The sequence below is a fragment of the Ylistrum balloti genome, unplaced genomic scaffold, assembly GCF_031769215.1.
Source record: "Ylistrum balloti isolate Yb309-2 unplaced genomic scaffold, AGI_CSIRO_Ybal_v1 Utg370344, whole genome shotgun sequence".
Classification (NCBI taxonomy): Eukaryota; Metazoa; Mollusca; class Bivalvia; order Pectinida; family Pectinidae; genus Ylistrum; species Ylistrum balloti.
The window spans coordinates 1609323-1634666 of NW_026782247.1; the positions used below are offsets into that span (position 1 = coordinate 1609323).

A 25344-nucleotide genomic window follows, 5' to 3' on the forward strand; every position below is an offset into this window, starting at 1 on the left:
TATAACTTACTAGTGTATGACCGGTTTAAACATTATCAATAGATTACAACTCGGTTCTAGTAAAGAATACCAGGACATCTTTGAAATAGTTTTGATAATTTGAAAACTGTCGATTTGAAATATACTTCAAAGTGAGAAGAAACGTATCTATACCATAAATAAATTCAAGTCGTATTCTATCTTACAACACCAAGCACTCACTGTTTACTTATTTCCAAAGTGATATTAGTAATTAACCTGGCAGTGACCTTGAATCAAATTTACAGCACAAATAATAACTAATACAAATAGCTATGAGAAACTGCAACCAAATCTATAAAATGTATCAATATTTAGCACTTAGAAAAACAAACAGGTGTAGCCATCATAATATACTGAATACGATAAGAAATATCCATTAGAAGCTAGGCGATCAGTGTACATGAGACACTAGGAACCCTGAATGTTTGTAGATGGCGTCGCTTCTCCTTCCCGCCCTGGCAGAATCGGTGTTTTCTGTTCAGGAATCACGAGAGAACCCAGGGGACGATTAAAATTGTGTACCATTTTCCTTCAGTTTAATTCAGTTTAAATGCTTCCATTTCAACATAATAGATCTACACTTTGGCGTTCTTTGTTCTCAACCGCGTGTCCCCTAGCCGCACGTCCCCGTTTGATCCTTGCTTTTACAAAACCAAACATCTTTTTTATCGCTGATAGAACATATAACCAAAGATAAGAATTTCCAACTTAACTGTAACTTCTTCATTTAACACGTACTACAGCATGCTGTTATTAATGAATTAATATGTGTTTCGAAGCGAGATAATATTAAACGTCACAATCAGTGCATTCAATGACATACTGTCTTCAAAAGGTGGTCGAAGGGGAATAACTGCGATTTAATGTGTGTTTCCGCAATTTTCGGATCGGTATCGATTCAGAAAGCCGGAAAGGAAATAGCACACAACAGTGAAAAAGATTATCATCTAGAGTGGTCATCGAGTAATGTGGCAGAAAGATGTTTGAAACATCTCGACTTCCTAAACGCGGAAAACAGAAAACTTACTTCGAAACGATAAGACCAGATTGTGAAAAAAACCAGAAGTCACGATTTCGAGGATTGTGAAATCATGCCTTGGTGAATTTAATGCTTGCATACATGTCTAGATGATCTTTACAATGTAAGCTACATTTTCTGGAGCACATTAGTAGCATCAGGGAGGTGAATAAGCAGAAAACAATCGCATGTTACATGAGTACATTTGTCTAGACCGTAGAAATTCACCGGAAAACATTAAATTCTGTGATGGGATGATGATAGTCGTATCAAACCAGAGTTTGGAGATCTGATTGTTTTAATTATGTAGCAAAGCGTCCTGCAAGGATGCCATACATATCATGGTGTGGGTACTTAGCGTATATAAATACTAGACAACAATTTATGACAAGTTGTAACCAAACAATTAGGTCGATGTGATGATAATGCACCATTGACTAAAGTTAGTGGAGGAATGCTAAATAGACAAAACCAACTTTCTAAACTTTCCAGGCCTTACCTTGTCTATACAAGACTTATCTTAAGCAAACGTTTGGCCTATTGGAGAACAAAATCAAGTTAATGAAAAAAATTAGTGGGTGCGTAGTTTGAAATCCAAAAATATTGTATTGAAAGACTTTATTCAAGCCACCGAAACCGATTTAGACCAATGTTAATCAGATGTAGGAGATCACTGTAAGTTTGAAACAGTTTCCAAATGGTGGATGAGTTAGACCAATGTTAATCAGATGTGGGAGATCACTGTAAGTTTGAAACAGTTTCCAAATGGTGGATGAGTTAGACCAATGTTAATCAGATGTAGGAGATCACTGTAAGTTTGAAACAGTTTCCAAATGGTGGATGAGTTAGACCAATGTTAATCAGATGTGGGAGATAACTGAAAGTTTGAAACAGTTTCCAAATGGTGGATGAGTTAGACCAATGTTAATCAGATGTGGGAGATAACTGTAAGTTTGAAACAGTTTCCAAATGGTGGATGAGTTAGACCAATGTTAATCAGATGTAGGAGATCACTGTAAGTTTGAAACAGTTTCCAAATGGTGGATGAGTTAGACCAATGTTAATCAGATGTGGGAGATAACTGTAAGTTTGAAACAGTTTCCAAATGGTGGATGAGTTAGACCAATGTTAATCAGATGTAGGAGATCACTGTAAGTTTGAAACAGTTTCCAAATGGTGGATGAGTTAGACCAATGTTAATCAGATGTAGGAGATCACTGTAAGTTTGAAACAGTTTCCAAATGGTGGATGAGTTAGACCAATGTTAATCAGATGTAGGAGATCACTGTAAGTTTGAAACAGTTTCCAAATGGTGGATGAGTTAGACCAATGTTAATCAGATGTGGGAGATAACTGTAAGTTTGAAACAGTTTCCAAATGGTGGATGAGTTAGACCAATGTTAATCAGATGTAGGAGATCACTGTAAGTTTGAAACAGTTTCCAAATGGTGGATGAGTTAGACCAATGTTAATCAGATGTAGGAGATCACTGTAAGTTTGAAACAGTTTCCAAATGGTGGATGAGTTAGACCAATGTTAATCAGATGTGGGAGATAACTGTAAGTTTGAAACAGTTTCCACGTGGTGGGTGTGGTACCTTTTATCTATTTATCTATTTTTTCATTGAATTCTTCCTTATTTTTCTTTGTATTTAATTGGTCATGTTTTGTGTGTCAATACATGAATTGACAGTCCTTTAAACTCATTTATGGTAACATGCTTTCGTTTTCACTACAAGAATATAATATTAAGGACACCACATTTATATCTATTTGTTACACAATTATTTTTACTTTGACAGAACTATTCTTTGACCCAAACCCCCTACCCCAAAACCAACTCCCAACCCTAAACCCCATTCCCTAACATCATCTTCCAAACCCCCTATCCCCAAATCCAAAATTCCAACCCCAAACTCCAACCCAAAGCCCCGACTCCCAACCCAAAGTCCCGATTCCCAACCCCAAACTCCAACTCAAAACCCCGACTTCCGACCCAAAATTCCAACCAACACCCCCTTCTCCCAACCCTAACCTAAACCCCCAACACCCAACTCCAATCCAAACCACTACCTCCAACTCTAACTCCCAACCCGAAACTCCAACCCAAACATCCGACTCCCCACCCCAAACTCAAACCCAAATCCCCGACTCCCACCCCCAACCCAAACCACCGACTCCCAACCCCAACCCCAACCACCGACTCCCGACCCAAAATTCCAACCCCAAACTCCCGACTCCAACCCAAACCCCCCGACTCCCAACCCCAAACTCAAACCAAAATCCCCCGACTCCCAACCCCAAAATTCCAACCCAAACCCTCCGACTCCCAAACCCAAAATTCCAACCCAAACTCCCGACCCCAAACCAGATAGAGATATTTGGTAAGGTAGGTAAGATATTAACGCTCAAATGTATTTATAACTACACAAGTTACAACGGACATTTTAACATTATAATGTCTGTGAGTCATCTCAAGATGAAAATAAAACATCATTTTAAAACTTTAAACACGTGTAAAGAAATAAAACAAATCCTCGTCCAGGCAGTTATGTTTATTTCAATATGACTGTAACCTCACTGATTTGTTTACAGTCCGTGATAACTCTTTACTAATTCACTTTTATATGACTAAAGGGAGACAACAAATCACAATCGTGATGACCAACTAAACACCTACTCCTCACTAAGATTACCACTGTTACGACCGATCATGTGCGCAGTACGCGTGATTTTGATTATATTTATAGGTATACAAGTGTGTGTATATCAAGAGGTGTTAAGATATACGTAATGGTAAATAAGCGGATGTACCAAATCCGAACGATCAAACAACAAGGACACATTTGAACTTAGTTAAAACCATGCTACAAATGTCTTTGTAGAGTAATTAAAACCAAAACAATAGAACCTACAACGTTGGACGTAGTTGACTGGTTTTTACAGGTTTTAACTGTTATATATACACGTCCTGGCTTCAACAGGTCTTGTCCTGGCTTCAACAGGTCCCATCATTACACATCAAACTTTAAGTATAGACTGACTCTTACACAACTTAGACAGGTTCACGAATACCTTTTAGATCTATTTATCACACACAAATTCATCTCCTAATTAATTATAAATTATGTATAAATAATCAGGTATACGTGTATAGTACATCTACGTGTAAACATGTCCGGCGTTACCCTACAAGTAGTATACAAACTACATACACAGATAGTTCTATATTTTGATTGCATGTGGATTACATCTTAGTGAATATTTACAAAATAGAAAACCTGTAGACACCAACAATAAATAACATCAAATAGTTTATTGTGTACCACAGGTGTTTCGTGTGACCAGACTGTATAACAGATTTATATGATAAAGGCTCCTACAAAATGTCATCAAACAAATTACAATTGTGTACACTGCACGCATCATCCTTCATCCGATTAGGAGTGTACTTATGTCATCGGATTTTTTCGACATGCACGTGTAACTCTTCTCTTGACTTGCATATGGACTTTCTGGTTATTCATATACCTGTACGTACACATATTATTGTACAGATAAGTCTTCCCTAAATTCTAACTTACGCATACAGGTCACATACAGGTAAGATTTCCTTAAATTGTAACGGACACATACAGGTAATGTTCCATGGCTTTGTAACGTAAACATACCTGCAAGGATTCCTCGTATATGTAACGTACATATGCAGGTAATACTTCATTGAACTGTTATGTACACATAAAGAGAAAGTTTCATTAATTTGTAGCGCACACATGCAGGTAAAGTTTCATGCATTTGTAGCGCACATATGCCGGTAAATTTTGATTTATAGCGCACACATGCCGGTAAAGTTTGATTGATTTGTAGAGCAAACGTGCAGATAAAGTTTGATTGATTTGTAGCGCACACATGCAGGTAAAGTTTTATTATGTAGCGCACACTTGCAGGTAAAGTTTGATTGATTTGTAGCGCAAACATGCAGGTCAAGTTTGATTTGTAGCGCACACATGCAGGCAAAGTTTGATTTGTAGCGCACACATGCAGGCAAAGTTTGATTTGTAGCGCACACACGCAGGTAAGGTTCCTTGACTTCGTTGGTATGTTCCTTACATATACATTTGGGGTTTCCTTGATATGTATTGTAAACATACAGAGGGTTTGTGACCGTTCTTGGTGCACATTTATTTACGACAATATCTTGTAAAATGAACATAAAATCATATCACTAACAAATACTACACTGTGTAACACTGCTTTTTGCGATTTGCGTTTCAGTTCGTTTACCAACCCACTGACTTTACATCATTATATTAACCATACTATAAACTTTTAACCCTTTTAAGTACATACGTGCACCAAGAAGGAATTAACGAAAGTTGAAAATAAAAAACACCTAACCTAACAATCTTAATATAACAAACCAACATTGTGATGTAACCTTATGAGCTATGCTATACAACAGAACCTAACTTGTCTGGATTTCCTTACATACTAGATTTCAAGCCACAGAAAGTTTATTTCAGAAAATCTGGTTTTATTCTATCAATCCACAACAACTAGGTCGTTGTAACGTGCACTGGGGGTGCTACGGAACGATCACCCATCCTATTACTGACCACACCCACCCTTGCCTAACTTAAGTATAAGGGTACGACCATCAACCAAGTATCCAGATAAAGCATTCGGGTGCACGTTCTATTTTGTGGTAGAGGCCGTTCCTTGTATCCTGTAAGGTGATATCGGACAGCACATGAATCATAGTGTCCATGTATAGACTTACGGGTTCATTTAATTAGTGTTCTGAAAGGGACCGATATAAGTACAGGGACAGTTGTATATATGAAGTAAAAAAAATTGGTTGAACCCAACAGAGTGTCGAGAACTTCTTCAGCCGGGTAGGCAAAGTGACGGAATGAATATTTCAGTTTCATATGCAGCTGAGTGTCGTGTAACAAAGTTAACCTGAGAAGGATTAAGACAAGAATGATGTAGACTGTCCCATTGTATCCCTGACTGTGACCTGGAGAAGGACCGGGACAAGGATGATGTAGACCGGCCCATTGTATCCCTGACTGTGACGTGGAGAAGGACCGGGACAAGGATGATGGAGACCGTCCCATTGTATCCCTGACTGTGACGTGCAGAAGGACCGGGACAAGGATGATGGAGACCATCCCATTGTATCCCTGACTGTGACGTGGAGAAGGACCGGGACAAGGATGATGGAGACCGTCCCATTGTATCCATGACTGTGACGTGCAGAAGGACCGGGACAAGGATGATGGAGACCATCCCATTGTATCCCTGACTGTGACGTGGAGAAGGACCGGGACAAGGATGATGGAGACCGTCCCATTGTATCCATGACTGTGACGTGGTAAAGGACCGGGACAAGGATGATGGAGACCGTCCCATTGTATCCCTGACTGTGACGTGGAGAAGGACCGGGACAAGGATGATGGAGACCGTCCCATTGTATCCCTGACTGTGACGTGCAGAAGGACCGGGACAAGGATGGTGGAGACCACCCCATTGTATCCCTGACTGTGACGTGGAGAAGGACCGGGTCGAGGATGATGTAGACCGGCCCATTGTATCCCTGACTGTGACGTGCAGAAGGACCGGGACAAGGATGGTGGAGACCACCCCATTGTATCCCTGACTGTGACGTGCAGAAGGACCGGGACAAGGATGATGTAGACCGGCCCATTGTATCCCTGACTGTGACGTGGAGAAGGACCGGGACAAGGATGATGGAGACCGTCCCATTGTATCCCTGACTGTGACGTGGAGAAGGACCGGGACAAGGATGATGGAGACCGCCCCATTGTATCCCTGACTGTGACGTGGAGAAGGACCGGGACAAGGATGATGGAGACCGCCCCATTGATTCCCCTACTGTGACGTCAAGTGATCAGGACTTAGATTTAGTAAACAAACTTCTTAAAGGTCGGTTATAAGTTAACTAAACAAAACAAAAAACAAAACAAAAAACAAAAAAACAACCAATGAAATATTTGAAATGTCCAATCTCACGCCCATGCCACATCTAACTGTACACTAGAACACAAGAAGGGGACATCAGTGACAAGATATAAATGTCTCGATCTTCTTTGGAACATATCCTTCAAACTTAATGTTGTGACTTCTTATTGTAGCCGCCGCCAAGCACTGAAGCTTTTGGTAGTTGAGCTGACAAATCATGATGCCCGCTCGTTGAAGCAGAGCGAGGGTAGTCAATCCATCTTTATTTCGTATGTCTATGTCCGAGCCGTAGTCCAGTAACAAACCGATGAGCGTCTTCTCGTCTTCAATCCAATTAGCATTCACTTGCAAAAGTGAGCAAAGAGGTATGTTTCTATTCACATCAATGGCATTGACATCGATCCCCGCGTGTATGAGGCTACGCGCGACCTCGAACCTGTTACAACGAAACACCATGTCAGTGGACAGATATGGTCTATAGTTGGGGTTTAACGTTACGGCGATATGCAGAAGAGTTTCTTCCGAGGGACCCCTTGGATCTGCTTCTACCAGTTTACTGAGATGATTGATGAGCCTTGCTTCTTCGCGGATATTGGGTTCTAGTGATCTTACGATACACACAAGATCAAGTGCTAAACACATCCACTCAAACACTTCAGCGTGTTTATGAGAATAAACACTAGAAAGTCCAACGAAAGAAGATATATTGTCGTCCTCCATTTGTTCGAATTCCACAGACTCTGTACGTGACTGGATGTATTGGTCGGATACATGATCGATAAGATTCCCTAGTATATCAATCACTTCCGCTATGATACTGCTTCTGTCCTCAGGTTTTACTTCTTTCTTACATTGCCAGATTCGATTAAACACTTTCATTAGTCGGGAAGCAATATATGGCGCTGCTTTACTGGAAAGCTGATCTTTTTGGACGAACACTTCGGCTGCGTATCGTAGTAACTTGAGACTGTGTTTCAAACTCATCATGAGAAAATTGATATTTAATAGTTTACAAAGACTTTTGTATGTCTGTGGATGACAAAGTCCAAATATTTCAATTTTGACGCGGACCGAATATGCTTGAATTCTTTCAAGAAGTTCAAGTTCTTCAGTTGGTTGGGAGGACCTAGCGATGCCTACAGACAACTTCCGGCCGTCTGATATAAGCTGTTGTACGTAGTCGTCGCTAGCGAAATCACACTCCCGGGGTCTAGTCTTATCCCACCAAAATACAGCTTCTAATTCTTTGCCTGTGTCGGCCAGACTGCTTCCAAGAAGCTTATACGCAAGCACTTTCGACCTCACAGGTATAGATGGGTCCTGCATAAGATATTCCACTACTCCGACCTGCACCGCCGACGCAGCACGCAAAATAACATCTAGACCTTGTTTGTCCGTCATGTTGACGTCAGCACCTGATCCGATCAACAATTTTACAGTGTCCAGTTGACCGTCGCGAACGGCATAGTGAAGCGCTGATGAACTATTGCTATCCGTGTGGTCTACTTCCACGCCTTTCGATATAAGAAACTTACATATCTCTGTGTTCTGTACAGCTAGTATAAGACATGTCTTCCCTGTAGGAGACACGTCATGCACACTAAACCCGTGCTCGTAAAGGTACAACACTGTTTCCATACTGCCTGTTTGACAGGCAATCTGTATAGCAGTCATCCCAGTCTCGTCCACTCCTTTTTTACTGGCACCATGTTCTATCAACAGACGCACCATTGGTAACGATTCAACATGTCTGGCAACGCAACAAAGAGGAGAGCAAAGGGGCAAATTTGGCTGCCAACCAAAGGGTGAATCTGTCCCTTTCTGATCTACATCTGCTCCACATCTGTCGAGAAGAAAAGTTGCCAACTCGACATTGTTACTTGCGCAGCAAATGAAAAAAGCGGAACTCCCATCGATACGAAAGTCTACAGTCTCCTTTCGTTCTTTGTGACGTATCCTCATCAGTCGTTCTTCAAGGTCTCGATGTTCCTCCTTCAAGATCATGTTCCGAATGATGTCTGCCTGCTTCGGCACGTCCAGCAGGTCTTCGTCTGCGTCCGGAAGTTCAGGGAATATGTCGCTGGTCTGGTTGTTTCCTGGTAAACTGGAGGGGCGTGTATCAAACCTTGTCTCCTGTAAAAACTCCCCAAGGGTGAAGTATTTAACGTCTGAATCATTTCCCGACGCCATATCTCCAATCTATGATGTTTATCGTCAGCAACACAAGGTTAGATACAGTGTTGTTTCAAAGATCCAGGTAACATACAAAGACTTGGATTGCAGGGCGATTCTCAGGGACAGCCATGGGGGCAATGCGTTATTCCTTTTACCCTTCGGTGATAGCCTCGTCTGTAATAGAAATAAAGAATCAACATTTAATCAAACAAAATATACACACATACGTGTACGTGTTTCGGGAGAAATATCTTGGTACAAGCTATGACAAAATCGAAGATTTTCTTGCTTCTAGTCTTAAATATTTACATCTATGGTAAACAGCAAAATTCTCAAGTATGTATTGAATATATCATCATTACTATATATGTATATATAATATATGAACAGAGGGGTGATAATACATTTCAGAGCAGATATAGTCGTATATATTTCCATTGTATACTTAAACCAATATCAATCTCGGAATTTAAAAATGTGAGCTTCCTTCAAGTTTTGTCTTCAGTTTATCTTAGACAAGCGTTTGTTACATAGACGTTATAGTGCAAGACATGGACAACCCCACACAGAGTTGATTACACAGCGTCTACTGTATATATAATATATGAACAGAGGGGTGATAATACTTTGGCAGATATAGCTCAGACTACTGAGATAATCATACCATCGTATTGTCTTTCTCCAAATCATCACAAGTATATAGACATCTGTCTACTCCATATATCTGTCAATTCATACAGATAACTATCTACTATACAGGCACGTGACACTGACATCCATTACCATATAGTCACCACAGTAACGGATACAAATCCGCCTTTTTCTTTCTAGATAATCTTTAATTAGGCGTCTCTCCCATTGATCAGAAAAAGCGACCAATTGTAACTTAAACAAATTTGTGTTTCCTTTCGTCTGGTTCACACTCAGCCTTAGGTAAACATACTGTTTTCTGCTGTAGTTCAAACATTTAATATGTTTTAAGAATAAAAAAAAAATCTGTACCGCAAAGTTTTCCAGGACAGGTCAGGGCCGTACTCAAGTATATGTAAAACAAAACAAACAAAAATAGAATTCATGTATATCCAATTTCGTGGGTTTAGATGCCCTTAACTTCAACATGCCTATAATCAGAGTTTGGTTGGAATTAATCATCAATGAACTCAGACAGACACAAAAGATGTATAAGTACAGCTTCTCGTCATCCATAAATTCAGAGTTTCTGGACCATGAAATCTGGAATAATGTTGTACAGTGTAAATATTTGGCAACATATCTAAACGTGAAGTGCTGATGACGTCACCACAGCCACTGTAAATGTAACTCTCAAATCTTTCTTTTGTCAATATTTAGATGTATTGGGTTTGAGTTATGATGATTATGTTAACATGTTGGTATTTTGATGGTTTTTGACAGTTGCCACTATAACCAGTAATGTAAAACGTTGAAATAGAGGTCTAGGAAAATCCTAAATCTTTCATCCCGAACCATTGGGACAGATTCACCAAACAGTCACAGAAAGGAAACATTGTAGAATTTGACCATCCCGATAAGAATACAATAATTTTCGACGTTTTTGGGTTTCAGATACACTGGGTACAACGTTACAAAATAAATGCCATTCATCTATAAAATGCAGCTGTAAAATCGGCCTCATCTATGTTTCCCGATGTAGTTAATATTTCTGATGGGTGTACAAAGCATGCATATCATTTGAAAGATGGGACATTTTTTTCCTTCGGATACCTCGTGATAACTAGGTATAAACCATTCTCATAACGTTAACATTGTTTCCGTATCCTCCATAAAAACACAAGGGTAATATTCTTACCATCTGATGACCAATTGGGTCTATATGCTAATAACGTTCCGGGACTCTGTGTTACCTCTCGTCATCTGCCCTACGCGTAGTAATACACCGGCAGTACTTTATGACAGAGAGGTTTATAATCCTCGAGAAATACAGCTTGTCGCAGGTTTCAACGATCCACCTGCTTTTCATGCTGACGATAGTGGTAACACTCTATTTAATTGTGTTCCACAGCCGACACGTAACGACCTTGACCTTGGTCATGCGTGTACCTCTTCTGTGTTTGAAGTGCGATCGATGCCCCTCACAAACATGTAAGGTTGCAGTGTTTATCTTGGCTGAAAGTGTTGATAGTATTTACCGTAGCAAGTTCACGATCGTGATAGTGGAAGTACACACGACAAACGAAAAATATATAGCAGGGTGTCTTTACTTCAATCTCGGTATTTATATCGTGGGTTCATACTCCGAAGGTTCATCACCTTACACTTTCGTACCAGCTCATATTGTGAAATCAAGATCGACCAAACCCTTTAGCGAAAGATTGACTTCACAGCAAGCCAAATATATCATTTGTCTAATTATCTATCTGCCTTATTTGGAAACATCACGTGAACCGCAGAGACAAGAGAGAGCCTATGAAAGCCTGGTCTGTTCAGAATTCATCGGTGGCAATGACTCCACTCAATGATACACGTGTGTAGATGTTTTACCTCATCGCTTCTCACAACAAATGGTAAATATTTGTGTAATTCTGTATATATTTTGACCCACGTTCCTGACCTGAATCTCCTGTAACGACATCGTAATACATATAAATACGCCTACCTTTTAGCATATCTGTTGTTAAAATCGACACATATGACAGGTGAATTACGACTTATGAAGCAGTTTTCTGTTAACGGTTCAATCACTAGTCCACTGTTCGTCACGATATCAATACTTACAGAGGCGTGGACGAGGTCTGGAATGTCCCTGCGGCCTGTCATACTTCACTATTTTAGGTACAATTGCACAACACTGTAGCAAATCGTGCAAATGTTGTTTTAGATAATTCCTATCTTGTCCATGGGTAAAGGTCGCTCCAGACATTTCTAATTTAGATTCTAGCTAGAGTTGTCACTCAACGTCAAACGTCTAAAATTCAATTGTATTTTAGATTAACGCAGCACAAACAATGTCCAACCGGCAGCTGCAAAAAGATTCATCACAAATTTGTACGAAGTTCAATTAATAACATATAATATTTCAACATTAATAGCATCTTTAACTGGCCAGGTGGCGAGAAAGAGGGACCTTATTCTCAACATGAGGGGAAAGATTATTAAGTTAGCAAACATAAAGCTTGACGAGTGCTTGTAACAGAATCATCCTTTCCCTTACCCTGCTGGCCTTATCAGCTGTGTGTTGTTGAAGTGATGTCACACGAAATGTTGACATGACGTCAGGGACTTGTAAATGTGACGTCACACCATTGTAATGAGAGTGACATCTTCCGTCTCAATCCTAGGATGAGAGTAATACATTTTTTTCATCCCATTGGAAAAAAGATATCGGAATTGGTTATCCCCGTTGGAAGTGTGATCGATGGTTCAAAGCTCGAGGGGAAAACTGATTAAGTTAGCAATTGATATGGGACAGTGTACTGGGCCCATAATTAACTTAATTCTAATACATCAGAATTTTAAAACAACGTCCGGAAGAAGAGACCTGCCGGTTACAGCAAACCGCAAGTACTAAATATCTACCTGTAATATCTCCTCACCTACAATTTCGACGATGGAACAATAGACACAGGAATGATTGACACACCACAGTACAGATAGTAGAGGCAAATAATGAGTTTAAACTACATCATAAACTTAATGTTTGAAAACACGCACATGCTCAACACGTTGCAGCACAGGTCTTCTTCCGAGGTACTTTCGGATATTTTGGACATCAGACTACGTAGGAGTAGGTCGGATGGATTCATTTGTGGTACGGATTGATTAACTTTCTATAAAAAGTAACACGATAGCTAAAAAGGTTGTGGTACTACCAGAAACTGAGGACTTAATGAATGATAGATGCATTGTACTTAGTTCACCATAGTAACCAATCTGTTTTATATGTCACCATAGTAACCAAACTGTTTTATATATCATCATAGTAACCAAACTGTTTTATATATCTAATTCATCATAGTAACCAAACTGTTTTATATATCATCATAGTAACCAAACTGTTTTATATATCTAATTCATCATAGTAACCACACTGTTTTATATATCATCATAGTAACCAAACTGTTTTATATATCTAGTTCATCATAGTTACCAAACTGTTTTATATATCTAGTTCATCATAGTAACCAAACTGTTTTATATATCTAGTTCATCATAGTAACCAAACTGTTTTATATATCTAGTTCATCATAGTAACCAAACTGTTTTATATATCTAGTTCATCATAGTAACCAAACTGTTTTATATATCATCATAGTAACCAAACTGTTTTATATATCATCATAGTAACCAAACTGTTTTATATATCATCATAGTAACCAAACTGTTTTATATATCTAGTTCATCATATTAACCAAACTGTTTTATATATCTAGTTCATCATAGTAACCACACTGTTTTATATATCATCATAGTAACCAAACTGTTTTATATATCATCATAGTAACCAAACTGTTTTATATATCTAGTTCATCATAGTAACCAAACTGTTTTATATATCTAGTTCATCATAGTAACCAAACTGTTTTATATATCTAGTTCATCATAGTAACCAAACTGTTTTATATATCATCATAGTAACCAAACTGTTTTATATATCTAATTCATCATAGTAACCACACTGTTTTATATATCATCATAGTAACCAAACTGTTTTATATATCATCATAGTAACCAAACTGTTTTATATATCATCATAGTAACCAAACTGTTTTATATATCTAGTTCATCATATTTACCAAACTGTTTTATATATCTAATTCACCATAGTAACCAAACTGTTTTATATATGTACAATGTAGAATAGTAGAATTATACCGTTCCTTACGGTAGACAAGGAAGACCAAATGCTCAAAACGAATAATTTCAACAAAGAATCGTTTGTGTTAACAATGTTACATTATGAATGAATTTGTGGCTGTAGGCTGGTATCACTGATATAGGTCAGGCAACTGACAAGTTTAAACCTATTACATTAATTCGGGAAAAATTGGCCCATACTTCGGGGTTTATTTACATAATGATAAAATCGACCTGGGCTATACCGTTTTGATTCTCAAATATCAGAGGAGATACTGCACCGCCTCGTATCACATCGTGCATCATATTTCACTTCTATATCAAACTAAAGTGTGGGGATTAAACCTTTATCGATGAGGTAGATTGAAAACGATGGCCTCTGCTATTGTGTAGCTGATATTTGTTATCAGATTACCGTAAGACAATGACGCCATATTAATTAGGATTACATTGTTTGTTACCCTGATCCAAACGCCGCGGGAACACGTATCTAATAATGTCGAAAGATCGTAATAATTTATGGCAAAAACGCCTTAATCTTCCTGCCAATACTTCGCCATCAAACACCGAGGCCGCAGGATTTACACGTGTAACAGTTTATTAGATTTGATTGTCTTAAGGACATTTTCGTTCTACATTGTGATATTGAACCAGTATTGCGTATTATCTATAATATGTATCCATGGCGAATATTGGTAAGACGTTTCCATATTAAACTCGTTACATTCCTTATTAAACACTTCTTGTAAATATTCTTTTGCGAACGGTAACATCTTTGTTCAACAAATGGCATACAAACGACTTAACAGTGTCACTTTAGTCACCAAATTCAATAATATAATTTAGCTCGTTATACGTATTGTCACTATAGTTTTTTGTTGTAGCTAGGGTACCAGATTCTAACCCCATATCATGTATCGCAGGTCCTTTTATCGTTGCTAAGGATTTTTTTTTCTAGTATCGATTTCTGTCCTATAACATGTAATGTAGTTCCTTTTACCGTTGCTAGGATTGTGTTTACTCATTCATGGTTATCCAGTGTAACACTATTGCTTTTATCGAAGCTAAGGTGAATTTTACTGGTACACAATTCTATCTTAGACATTGTAACGCATTTTTTTTATCTTTAGATAGTGTGAATTTTATCCTGGTCCGTAATTCTACCCAATACATGGTACAACCTAAACCAGTGCCTTTTAATTTCGCTAAAGTGAACATTTCTAGTACCAAATTCGACAATGTAACGTCTCGTTCTGTTTTGTGTTATTTCCAGTTCACAATTTTCCTTCATGTTATGAAGCAATAGTGTTTTCTAGGATGTGTTGATGTATTTGTATATACATACATTAAGAGATTTTCTTCTACTTGTCATTCTAGTGAACACTGTACAGTCTGTACAAGTTTCTACAGTAAATATACCCTTAAGGCACACTTCAGTGAATTAATAATCACTTATTCCAGTCACATTTCCTTAAGAGTACATATTAATCAGTCTTCTGAACCACGTCACGTGTGTTGTATGTTCAGAATCTTACACGTGTATGAACATGGAAATATGCATTTTTAATAGTGGATATGATTTCTGAATTAAACATATGCCTAAGAAATAAATAACAGCATGTGGTCCCTACTCTTTATTAAAGCGGGTCATTATAGGAATACTGTGTTGGACATTTCACAATTAGTTTTACAATCCCTACACAATGCTGTCTAACACTGATATTTATTTAAGCTAAGATAAATCATTCATTATTATAATATGTAATAAAGCCAATTTGACGGTGTTCCCGATTCTATGCCCGCGGTAATGATGTTGGAATCGTGACTCAGAGCGTCCTTCATCTTACCTGTAATCAGGTATTTTCATATTATACCTCCACGGCGAAGTCATTTTTGAAGCAAAGAAGATAATTAAAGATAAAAGTGATTTATTTTATACCTCATTGTCCACATTATACTGTGAATTGCTAGGTCGCCTTTGTGGGGAAGACATTTTGTCATGTCTTTGTGGCGGTTTATTTTTTGTTAACCCCACATTGGCTTTTTATTATAATTACTAAAAATAATCTTTTGTTCATTTAACGGTTTTTGTAACTGTGAGATGTGTTTTTAATTTCATAAATAAATACAAAGTCATCCTCTCTGTAAGGGTGGCCTTTTTCATTCATACTCATTGTTGTGTCGTTTCTTGTCGTAGTGTGCAGATACATAAAAGTGATTTATTTTACACCTCATTGTCCACATTATACTGTGAATTGCTGTTCTGTATGATGTAATACAACATACACTTATGGTCCGTAAGAAAACTACACTACAGAAAATAAATTTTGAATTGATTGTTTGTCGACATAATGATATCAATCCGGTGATTAAAACACTCAATTGTCAACCTGATATATTGACGGGAACATTTACACTATTACAAAGTGAAATGCTGAATTGGTTTGAGGAGGTAAATGAGGATACGGTAGAGAAGTACGTGGATTTTCTCTCACATTAGATGGGTGTTATTTACCTCCTATGGCATCAATTAATCAAAGACCGCGCAATAAGTAGTTCACTGTTGTTTTAATAGTACTGCGATTTTGTTTTGGATTCCTACCCTTTTTGCCTACAGATAACAAACCATCTCAATTAGTGGCAGGTCAAAAAAGGTCATATCATTACGCCGACCTACTGGAGTAAACAACACACATTTTCAGAACAGACAGACATTTGTTTTGTTATATAAGGTATTTTTCCACACTCATTAATCTAATAAAAAACACACTTAAACTCGTGTTTTCGTACACTGCATTTCTTGCGAAAAAAAAACAAAACTAGCATAAAACAAAACAGAACACACACAAAAAAAAACTAAACTAAACAAAAAAGACCGAACAAAATAAAAACATAAAACCAGGGGGATCTTGGCGCCCACCATTATTTGATCTTTATTTGCTCTGTGAAAGTTTGATCTTTTCCCTTCTCTGTTTCGCTCTATATGATAAAACATTTGAACATTTCTTCGCAGAAATTGCGATGATAATCTTTACATGCCAAATCCAAAATTGGCCGCCTGGAAGCAATTTTGTTTCTTCTGATCAGTCCCAAAATCAAACAAGCACAAGGAGAGACCAAAGGGAACATACCTATGAAATTTGAGAGATATCCAATCTGTCTTCTTAAGAAATAGCAATAACAATCTTTACTTGGCAAAATCCGGGATGGCTGCCTGTCGGCCACTTTGTGTTTTCGTCAGTCCCAAACTCAAATAGACACAACGGAGGAACATAAGGAACTAATACATGAAATTTGAGAAAGATCTATAGAGCAGTTCTCAAGAATAGCGATAACAAACTTCCGAAATCTAAATCCAAGATGGCCGCTTGTGGGCCATTTTGTTTTTATCCGACAAGTACCAAAATCAACCAGGCACAACTAGGGATCACTGAAACCATACACATGAAATTTGAGAAAGATCTATGCTGTAGTTCTCACGAACGATAGAAAACTTTCACAGTCAAATTCTAAGTCTGTCGGTTATTTTGTTTTTCTGATCAGTCCGAAATGAAATCAGCACAAATGACCAAGGGGAACCTAAATATGAAATTTACGAAAGATGAATCCAGTCCTTCTCAAGAAATAGCAATAACAAACTTTCAAATTCAAAATCCAAGATGGTCACCTTTCCGATTTGAAAAGCCAACCATCATCAGACGGTGGGCTAAAAAGACATGTGAATAGAATAATAATACTCAGGCAAAACATGAACAAAAGAAAACAACTTACACGGAGACTCCTAAAACGGGCAAAGGACAAATGAATATGTGACCAGGTGTTACGGAAGAGAAAGCGTCTTCTCATTCATCAACAACGCCCGCCATGTAGTCAATCCAAATAAGTAATGTCATGTTCTCAAATAAGAACAAGGTGAACAACAACGGCACCAACAGGCATAGTAACGAGCATCAAACACGACCAATCTTAAATCGCACAAAAATATAATTTTCTCAATGAGATCACTATAACGGCTGTAAATTTCCCCATAATTTTGACCAGCCCCTATCTTTCAAAACACAATATCGTTACTTTGTCACTTGTTGGCATTTGCAAGAAAATCTTGATATTTGAAACAGGCCCTGGAGTATCGAATTTACTGTACAGCACAGGTTGGGGATGTTGCTATCAGGATATGGAAAATTTTCATTAGACAATTTGACATATCACGTTTATCATACAGCTTAGTGTAAAGCTGTCAATACTGGTTTCTTTGTAAGAAAAGAACGTGATAAGCGGCTGATGAAAAGAGTCTATCGTGTCAGACTTCCAGTTCTGGTGGGCATGGTCAATAACACTCTTATTATTTACAGACAAGACGTCATCAATATATCTGAAAGTGAATATGACGTACTTTACAAGGTCTCTGTGACCTGTTTTCATAATTTTAGTCTCGAATGAAAACAAAAACAAGTCAGCCAACAGAGGAGCACAGTTGGTTCACATAGGCATACAAATAGTGTGTTAGGAGATCTTACCACCAAACTCGACGAAAATATTTTCAAGAATTATATCTGTTATTTCTTCCACTGTTATACCTGGAGACCCGTTGTGTATATCACCACATACACTTCGAGGTGTCTTCCACTATTATACCTGGAGACCCGTTGTGTATATCACCACATACACTCCGAGGTGTCTTCCACTGTTATACCTGGAGACACGTTGTGTATATCACCACATACACTCCGAGGTGTCTTCCACTATTATACCTGGAGACCCGTTGTGTATATCACCACATACACTCCGAGGTGTCTTCCACTGTTATACCTGGAGACCCGTTGTGTATATCACCACATACACTCCGAGGTGTCTTCCACTGTTATACCTGGAGACCCGTTGTGTATATCACCACATACACTCCGAGGTGTCTTCCACTATTATACCTGGAGACCCATTGTGTATATCACCACATACACTCCGAGGTGTCTTCCACTATTATACCTGGAGACCCATTGTGTATATCACCACATTGTTTATACACTCCGAGATGTCTTCCTCTATTATACCTGGAGACCCGTTGTGTATATCACCACATACACTCCGAGGTGTCTTCCACTATTGTACCTGGAGACCTGTTGTGTATATCACCACATACACTCCGAGGTGTCTTCCACTATTATACCAGGAGACCTGTTGTGTATATCACCACATTGTTTATACACTCCGAGGTGTCTTCCTCTATTACACCAGGAGACCCGTTGTGTATATCACCACATACACTCCGAGGTGTCTTCCACTATTATACCTGGAGACCCATTGTGTATATCACCACATACACTCCGAGGTGTCTTCCACTATTATACCTGGCGACCCGTTGTGTATATCACCACATTTGCTTTATACACTCCGAGGTGTCTTCCCGTCCATATCTATTCACAGCTTTGAAATCGGTTCTAAATATAGAAAAAGCAGAAAACTGCCGAATAGTGTATAAAACAGCCAATTCAATATTGTGTCGTCTTCGTGTCTAGTGTTACGTAACTATATGACGTCAAAGAATATGCTAAATAGGTTTCTCAAGATAATGTGTGGACAGAGATTTTGTTTTTGTCGATTTATTTGTATTTTCCTTTAAAATATCATAAAAAAGGAAATCAAATGGTTTCCCGTTGAATATTTTGTAAATTTAAATCTGCAGCAGGATTTATCGACTTTCTTTCATACTCGTGAGATATTTACAAACAACAATGTCACATATCCATCAGATGGTAACTTAGTACAGTCTTACCTGTATCAAATGGCCACTGTTCGGAAATTATGAAAGTGGCCTTTATAGAGAGGTGGCCGCTTAATTGAGGTTCCTTATTTTCGAACCCAAGTTGCGGCAATTTGCACATTGACATTTGAATACAGTTTAATAATCAGATATAAAACATCGTCTGTTATTAGTCATTATCTTGCTAGCATGTAATTTGAAGACAGACCAATCTTTATTTTATGACACAACTTGAAAATTGAAAGAAGGCATGTACAAGTTTAAATGAAGCTTTTGAAAAAAATTTAATCGAACAACCGTAATGCTCTACCTGTAATTTCGCATGTGATTCAAGTCAAAACATTTTCTTCATGGTTTGGTTTGTTAATGTAAAATCATTCCCAATAATTGTTAATATTTGTTTGAATATATTACATTTACGACCAAGAAAATGTAAACATAAATTATTCATTCTTAATCTGCCTGCGTTTTCTATCAAACACTCGATGCCATGTCTAAACGACATCCAGCAAAGACTAGTATCTAGAGTGGGCGGGAACTTTATAATGACGTCGCACGAAAAATGGCGGCGGAGCGGAAGCGCTCCAGTATTGTTTTAATTCTTCTTACAACCTTCGAAAACGAACCATTGCGTTGTTTTTGCTTTCTGTCTATTAAAATATTTCTTTATAAAATTTCTCAACCTAGTTACCTGTTGGGAATGTTTCTGGGTTTTACTCTACTTCTCCTAAATATTCATGACCTCAGGTCACGGATAGCCGCTCTCTATTCTAGCGAAATGTTGATTTTACGAAGCGAAAACACTCGCAATGAAATTTGATCGACAAAAAACAACTAAATGTGGTATTTTTCGACAGTGCATTTATTCTCTCTTAATGATCGATATTTTGTTCGATACAGAAACATTCGATCCAATATAGCTATCGAACGTGAAATACCGGTTTTCGATACATATCGAGTACCGGTACGGAGCCCTATCTTCAAGAGTTAAAGTTTTTCGTTTGCTGCTCATATTTCGAAGTGATTTGCCACAATAGTGATAATATGCCAGTATTGTGTATACCAGTGACGTAAATGAAATCAAACTCAATATAAAATGCATGGTGAATTGTGTTTACGTGCCATCAGCTGTTTTCTTAGTAGGAATGTTCACGTGGCAAGAAAACGTGACTCGCAGTCAAGAAAACTTGTCAAATGACTTATGGTCAAAACGGCCGTTTTAACGAGGTTTGATCGCGAGTTTGGGGACGAAAAGGGTGGCCGCTGGGCGCGTTAGACAGATGGTCGTTAAATTAGGTATCATTAATGAGAAAAAACGATTGGGAGGGTCTGAAAACGGCCGTTATATGCAGGTGGCCGTCTAACTAAGGTGGCCGTTATGACAGATTTGACTGTATTTGTAAACTACCAACTGCTTCATTAGATTTCTTATCAGATCAAACATGGTTTACAATACCTGCAGAAGAAAACCCTGTACCATATATCCTCTGTCCACAAGAAATACCACATATTTACATTAACTGCAGATGTCTCTGTTTGAATTGTAACACATCTAATACAAGATTTAAGTGCGACGTTCGAAATGTCACAGTTACAATTCTGAGGTAAGTCGTTATCGTTTTATACATAAAAAACACAAGGAACGTAAACCGATACCGTTTATAGATATCACACAAGATCGATTACAAATTGAACTGTCTCCTTTTATAGATATTACACAAGATTGATTGTGAATAAAATCCTTACCGTTTATACATATATATATATATATAACATAGACTTAATTGTAAGTTGAACCGTTACTATTTATAAATATATAACACATATTCTATTGCAAGTTAATTCTGACAGTTTATAAATATAGCACATGATCAATTCAAAGTGTAACCCTGACCGTTTATAAATATTACACAGAATCAATGCCAAATTGAACCGTCACTGTTTATAAATATCACACAAAAACCGTTCCTATTAAACAGTTACCGCCTGCAAATACTAAACAGAATCAATTCCAAATTGAATAGTAACAATTTTCTAATATACACAGATGCTATTGCAAGTTAACTCGCACCCGTTTATGAATATTACACAGAATCAATGCCAAGTTTAATCCTTACCGTTTATAAATATTACACAGAATCAATGACAAGTTTAATCCTTACCGTTTATAAATATTACACAGAATCAATGACAAGTTTAATCCTTACCGTTTATAAATATTACACAGAATCAATGACAAGTTTAATTCTTACCGTTTATAAATATTACACAGGATCAATGACAAGTTTAATTCTTACCGTTTATAAATATTACACAGAATCAATGACAAGTTTAATCCTTACCGTTCATAAATATTACACAGGATCAATGACAAGTTTAATTCTGACCGTTTATAAATATTACACAGGATCAATGACAAGTTTAATTCTTACCGTTTTTAAATATTACATAGGAGTTTCATTCTGACAGTTTATAAATATACACAGAATCAATGACAAGTTTAATTCTGACCGTCTATAAATATTACACAGTATCAATGACAAGTTTAATTCTTACCGTTTATAAATATTACACAGGATCAATGCCAAGATACATTCTAACCATTTATAAATATTACACAGGATCAATGACAAGTTTAATCCTTACCGTTAATAAATATTACACAGGATCAATGACAAGTTTAATTCTAACCATTTATAAATATTACACAGGATCAATGACAAGTTTAATTCTGACCGTTTATAAATATTACACAGAATCAATGACAAGTTCAGTTCTTACCGTTTATAAATATTACACAGAATCAATGACAAGTTTAATTCTACACAGGACAATGACATGTTTAATAATTCATAAATATTACACAGAATCAATGACAAGTTTAATCCTTACCGTTTATAAATATTACATAGGATCAATGACAAGTTTAATTCTAACCATTTATAAATATTACACAGGAGCAATGCCAAGTTTAATCCTTACCGTTTATAAATATTACACAGGAGCAATGCCAAGTTTAATCCTTACCGTTTATAAATATTACACATCAATGACAAGTTTAATCGTTTATAAATATTGGATCAACAAGTTTAATCCTTACCGTTCATAAATATTACACAGAATCAATGACAAGTTTAATTCTGACCATTCATAAATATTACACAGGATCAATGACAAGTTTAATCCTTACCGTTTATAAATATTACACAGAATCAATGACAAGTTTAATCCTTACCGTTTATACATATTACACAGGATCAATGACAAGTTTAATCCTTACCGTTTATAAATATTACACAGGATCAATGACAAGTTTAATTCTTACCGTTTATAAATATTACACAGAATCAATGACAAGTTTAATCCTTACCGTTTATAAATATTACACAGGATCAATGACAAGTTTAATTCTGACCGTTTATAAATATTACACAGAATCAATGACAAGTTTAATTCTGACCGTTTATAAATATTACACAGGATCAATGACAAGTTTAATCCTTACCGTTTATAAATATTACACAGAATCAATGACAAGTTTAATTCTGACCGTTTATAAATATTACACAGAATCAATGACAAGTTTAATCCTTACCGTTTATAAATATTACACAGGATCAATGACAAGTTTAATCCTTACCGTTTATAAATATTACACAGAATCAATGACAAGTTTAATCCTTACCGTTTATAAATATTACACAGAATCAATGACAAGTTTAATTCTGACCGTTTATAAATATTACACAGGATCAATGACAAGTTTAATCCTTACCGTTCATAAATATTACACAGGAGCAATGCCAAGTTTAATTCTGACCGTTTATAAATATTACACAGGATCAATGACAAGTTTAATCCTTACCATTTATAAATATTACATAGGATCAATGACAAGTTTCATTCTGACCGTCTATAAATATTACATAGGATCAATGACAAGTTTAATCCTTACCGTTTATAAATATTACATAGGATCAATGACAAGTTTAATTCTGACCGTTTATAAATATTACACAGAATCAATGACAAGTTTAATCCTTACCGTTTATAAATATTACATAGGATCAATGACAAGTTTAATTCTGACCGTTTATAAATATTACACAGAATCAATGACAAGTTTAATTCTTATCGTTTATAAATATTACACAGAATCAATGACAAGTTTAATTCTAACCATTTATAAATATTACACAGGATCAATGACAAGTTTAATCCTTACCGTTTATAAATATTACACAGGATCAATGACAAGTTTAATCCTTACCGTTTATAAATATTACACAGGATCAATGACAAGTTTAATTCTAACCATTTATAAATATTACACATGACACGTTTAATTCTTACCGTTTATAAATATTACACAGAATCAATGACAAGTTTAATTCTTACCGTTTATAAATATTACACAGAATCAATGACAAGTTTAATTCTTACCGTTTATAAATATTACACAGAATCAATGACAAGTTTAATTCTTACCGTCTATAAATATTACACAGAATCAATGACAAGTTTAATTCTTACCGTTTATAAATATTACACAGAATCAATGACAAGTTTAATTCTGACCGTTTATAAATATTACACAGAATCAATGACAAGTTTAATCCTTACCGTTTGTCAATATTAGAGAGCATTTATTCGAAGATGGACCGTTACTGTTTATAGATGTTACACAATCAATTTCAGTTGAAACCGTTCGGTTCATTGCGAATACTGTACAAATACCACACAGCCGTTACCGTCTATAGATATTACACAGAATTAATTTCAACTTAAATCGTCACTGTTTATAATCACTGCTGGGAATAAATTCGGATTTAAACTCGTCTCTATGAATATAATGACATAGACATTGAATTTGGATACAAATACAACCAGTCAACTGAATTCCTGCTGACTACAGCTACATGTAAATTTGTTATGAATATAATTACACAGGATCATTAAAATGTCTACTCAGAGGGACCCAGGTAAAACTGTAGCACAATGTCTTCTGCAACCTACATGAAGACGTACACATACACGTGTACACTTGATGTTGGTAACATTCAAAAGTGTTTCCCTTTAAAGTGAGCTGTACCCAGTTGAAATAGATATAGAAGTATATGTATGGCCTATTTAAATTTACACGTCGTCACGATAAACATCTCGGCACAGTGAAGCAGAGACGAGATAGCCCGCCATCATATACTGGATGGTTGAACTGTTTATAGATACAGAGTGTAGGTCATGGTAGGTCTATATAAACAACGGCCATTCACAACACAAATCTAATGTGTAAATACACTGTAACAGATATAACCATGACAGTTGTTTACTTCCGTGTACCATTCACACACACACAACCAGTGTGTTTTTAGTGATAACACGTACAACACACATGTAAGCATGCAGATATATATTTACACATACCATGACTTACCTACAGGAAGACCAACCTCATCCTCTCCCCGGAGTTGGATATTCTTGTGAACACCAGTCTCCTCATCTCATGTTGATTAATATGTAATAAAGGGAAGCAATTCTAGCTTCCGCACAGAAGT

The 25344-nt window shown here is 36.9% G+C and overlaps 1 protein-coding gene across 2 annotated transcripts; it reads right to left on the reverse strand.

The window, feature by feature from the left end:
- Positions 1-7038: 7038 nt before the first annotated feature.
- LOC132553710 (protein fem-1 homolog C-like) lies at positions 7039-25276 on the reverse strand. 2 transcript variants are annotated; one of them, XM_060217978.1, is made up of 2 exons: positions 25224-25276; positions 7039-9372 (listed from the first exon to the last, which is right to left on the reverse strand). In XM_060217978.1, exon 2 carries the CDS (start codon positions 9211-9213, stop codon positions 7120-7122), a length of 2094 nt encoding a protein of 697 aa, XP_060073961.1. In that variant the 5' UTR covers positions 9214-9372; positions 25224-25276; the 3' UTR covers positions 7039-7119. The 2 variants fall into 2 exon arrangements, with proteins under 2 accessions (XP_060073961.1, XP_060073962.1); XM_060217979.1 differs by having other exon boundaries at positions 25214-25245.
- Positions 25277-25344: the final 68 nt, after the last annotated feature.

What these genes read in the sequence shown, in the direction of transcription:
- LOC132553710 (XM_060217978.1), bottom strand. Translation starts at nt 9,213, where the DNA reads ATGGCGTCGGGAAATGATTCAGACGTTAAATACTTCACCCTTGGGGAG.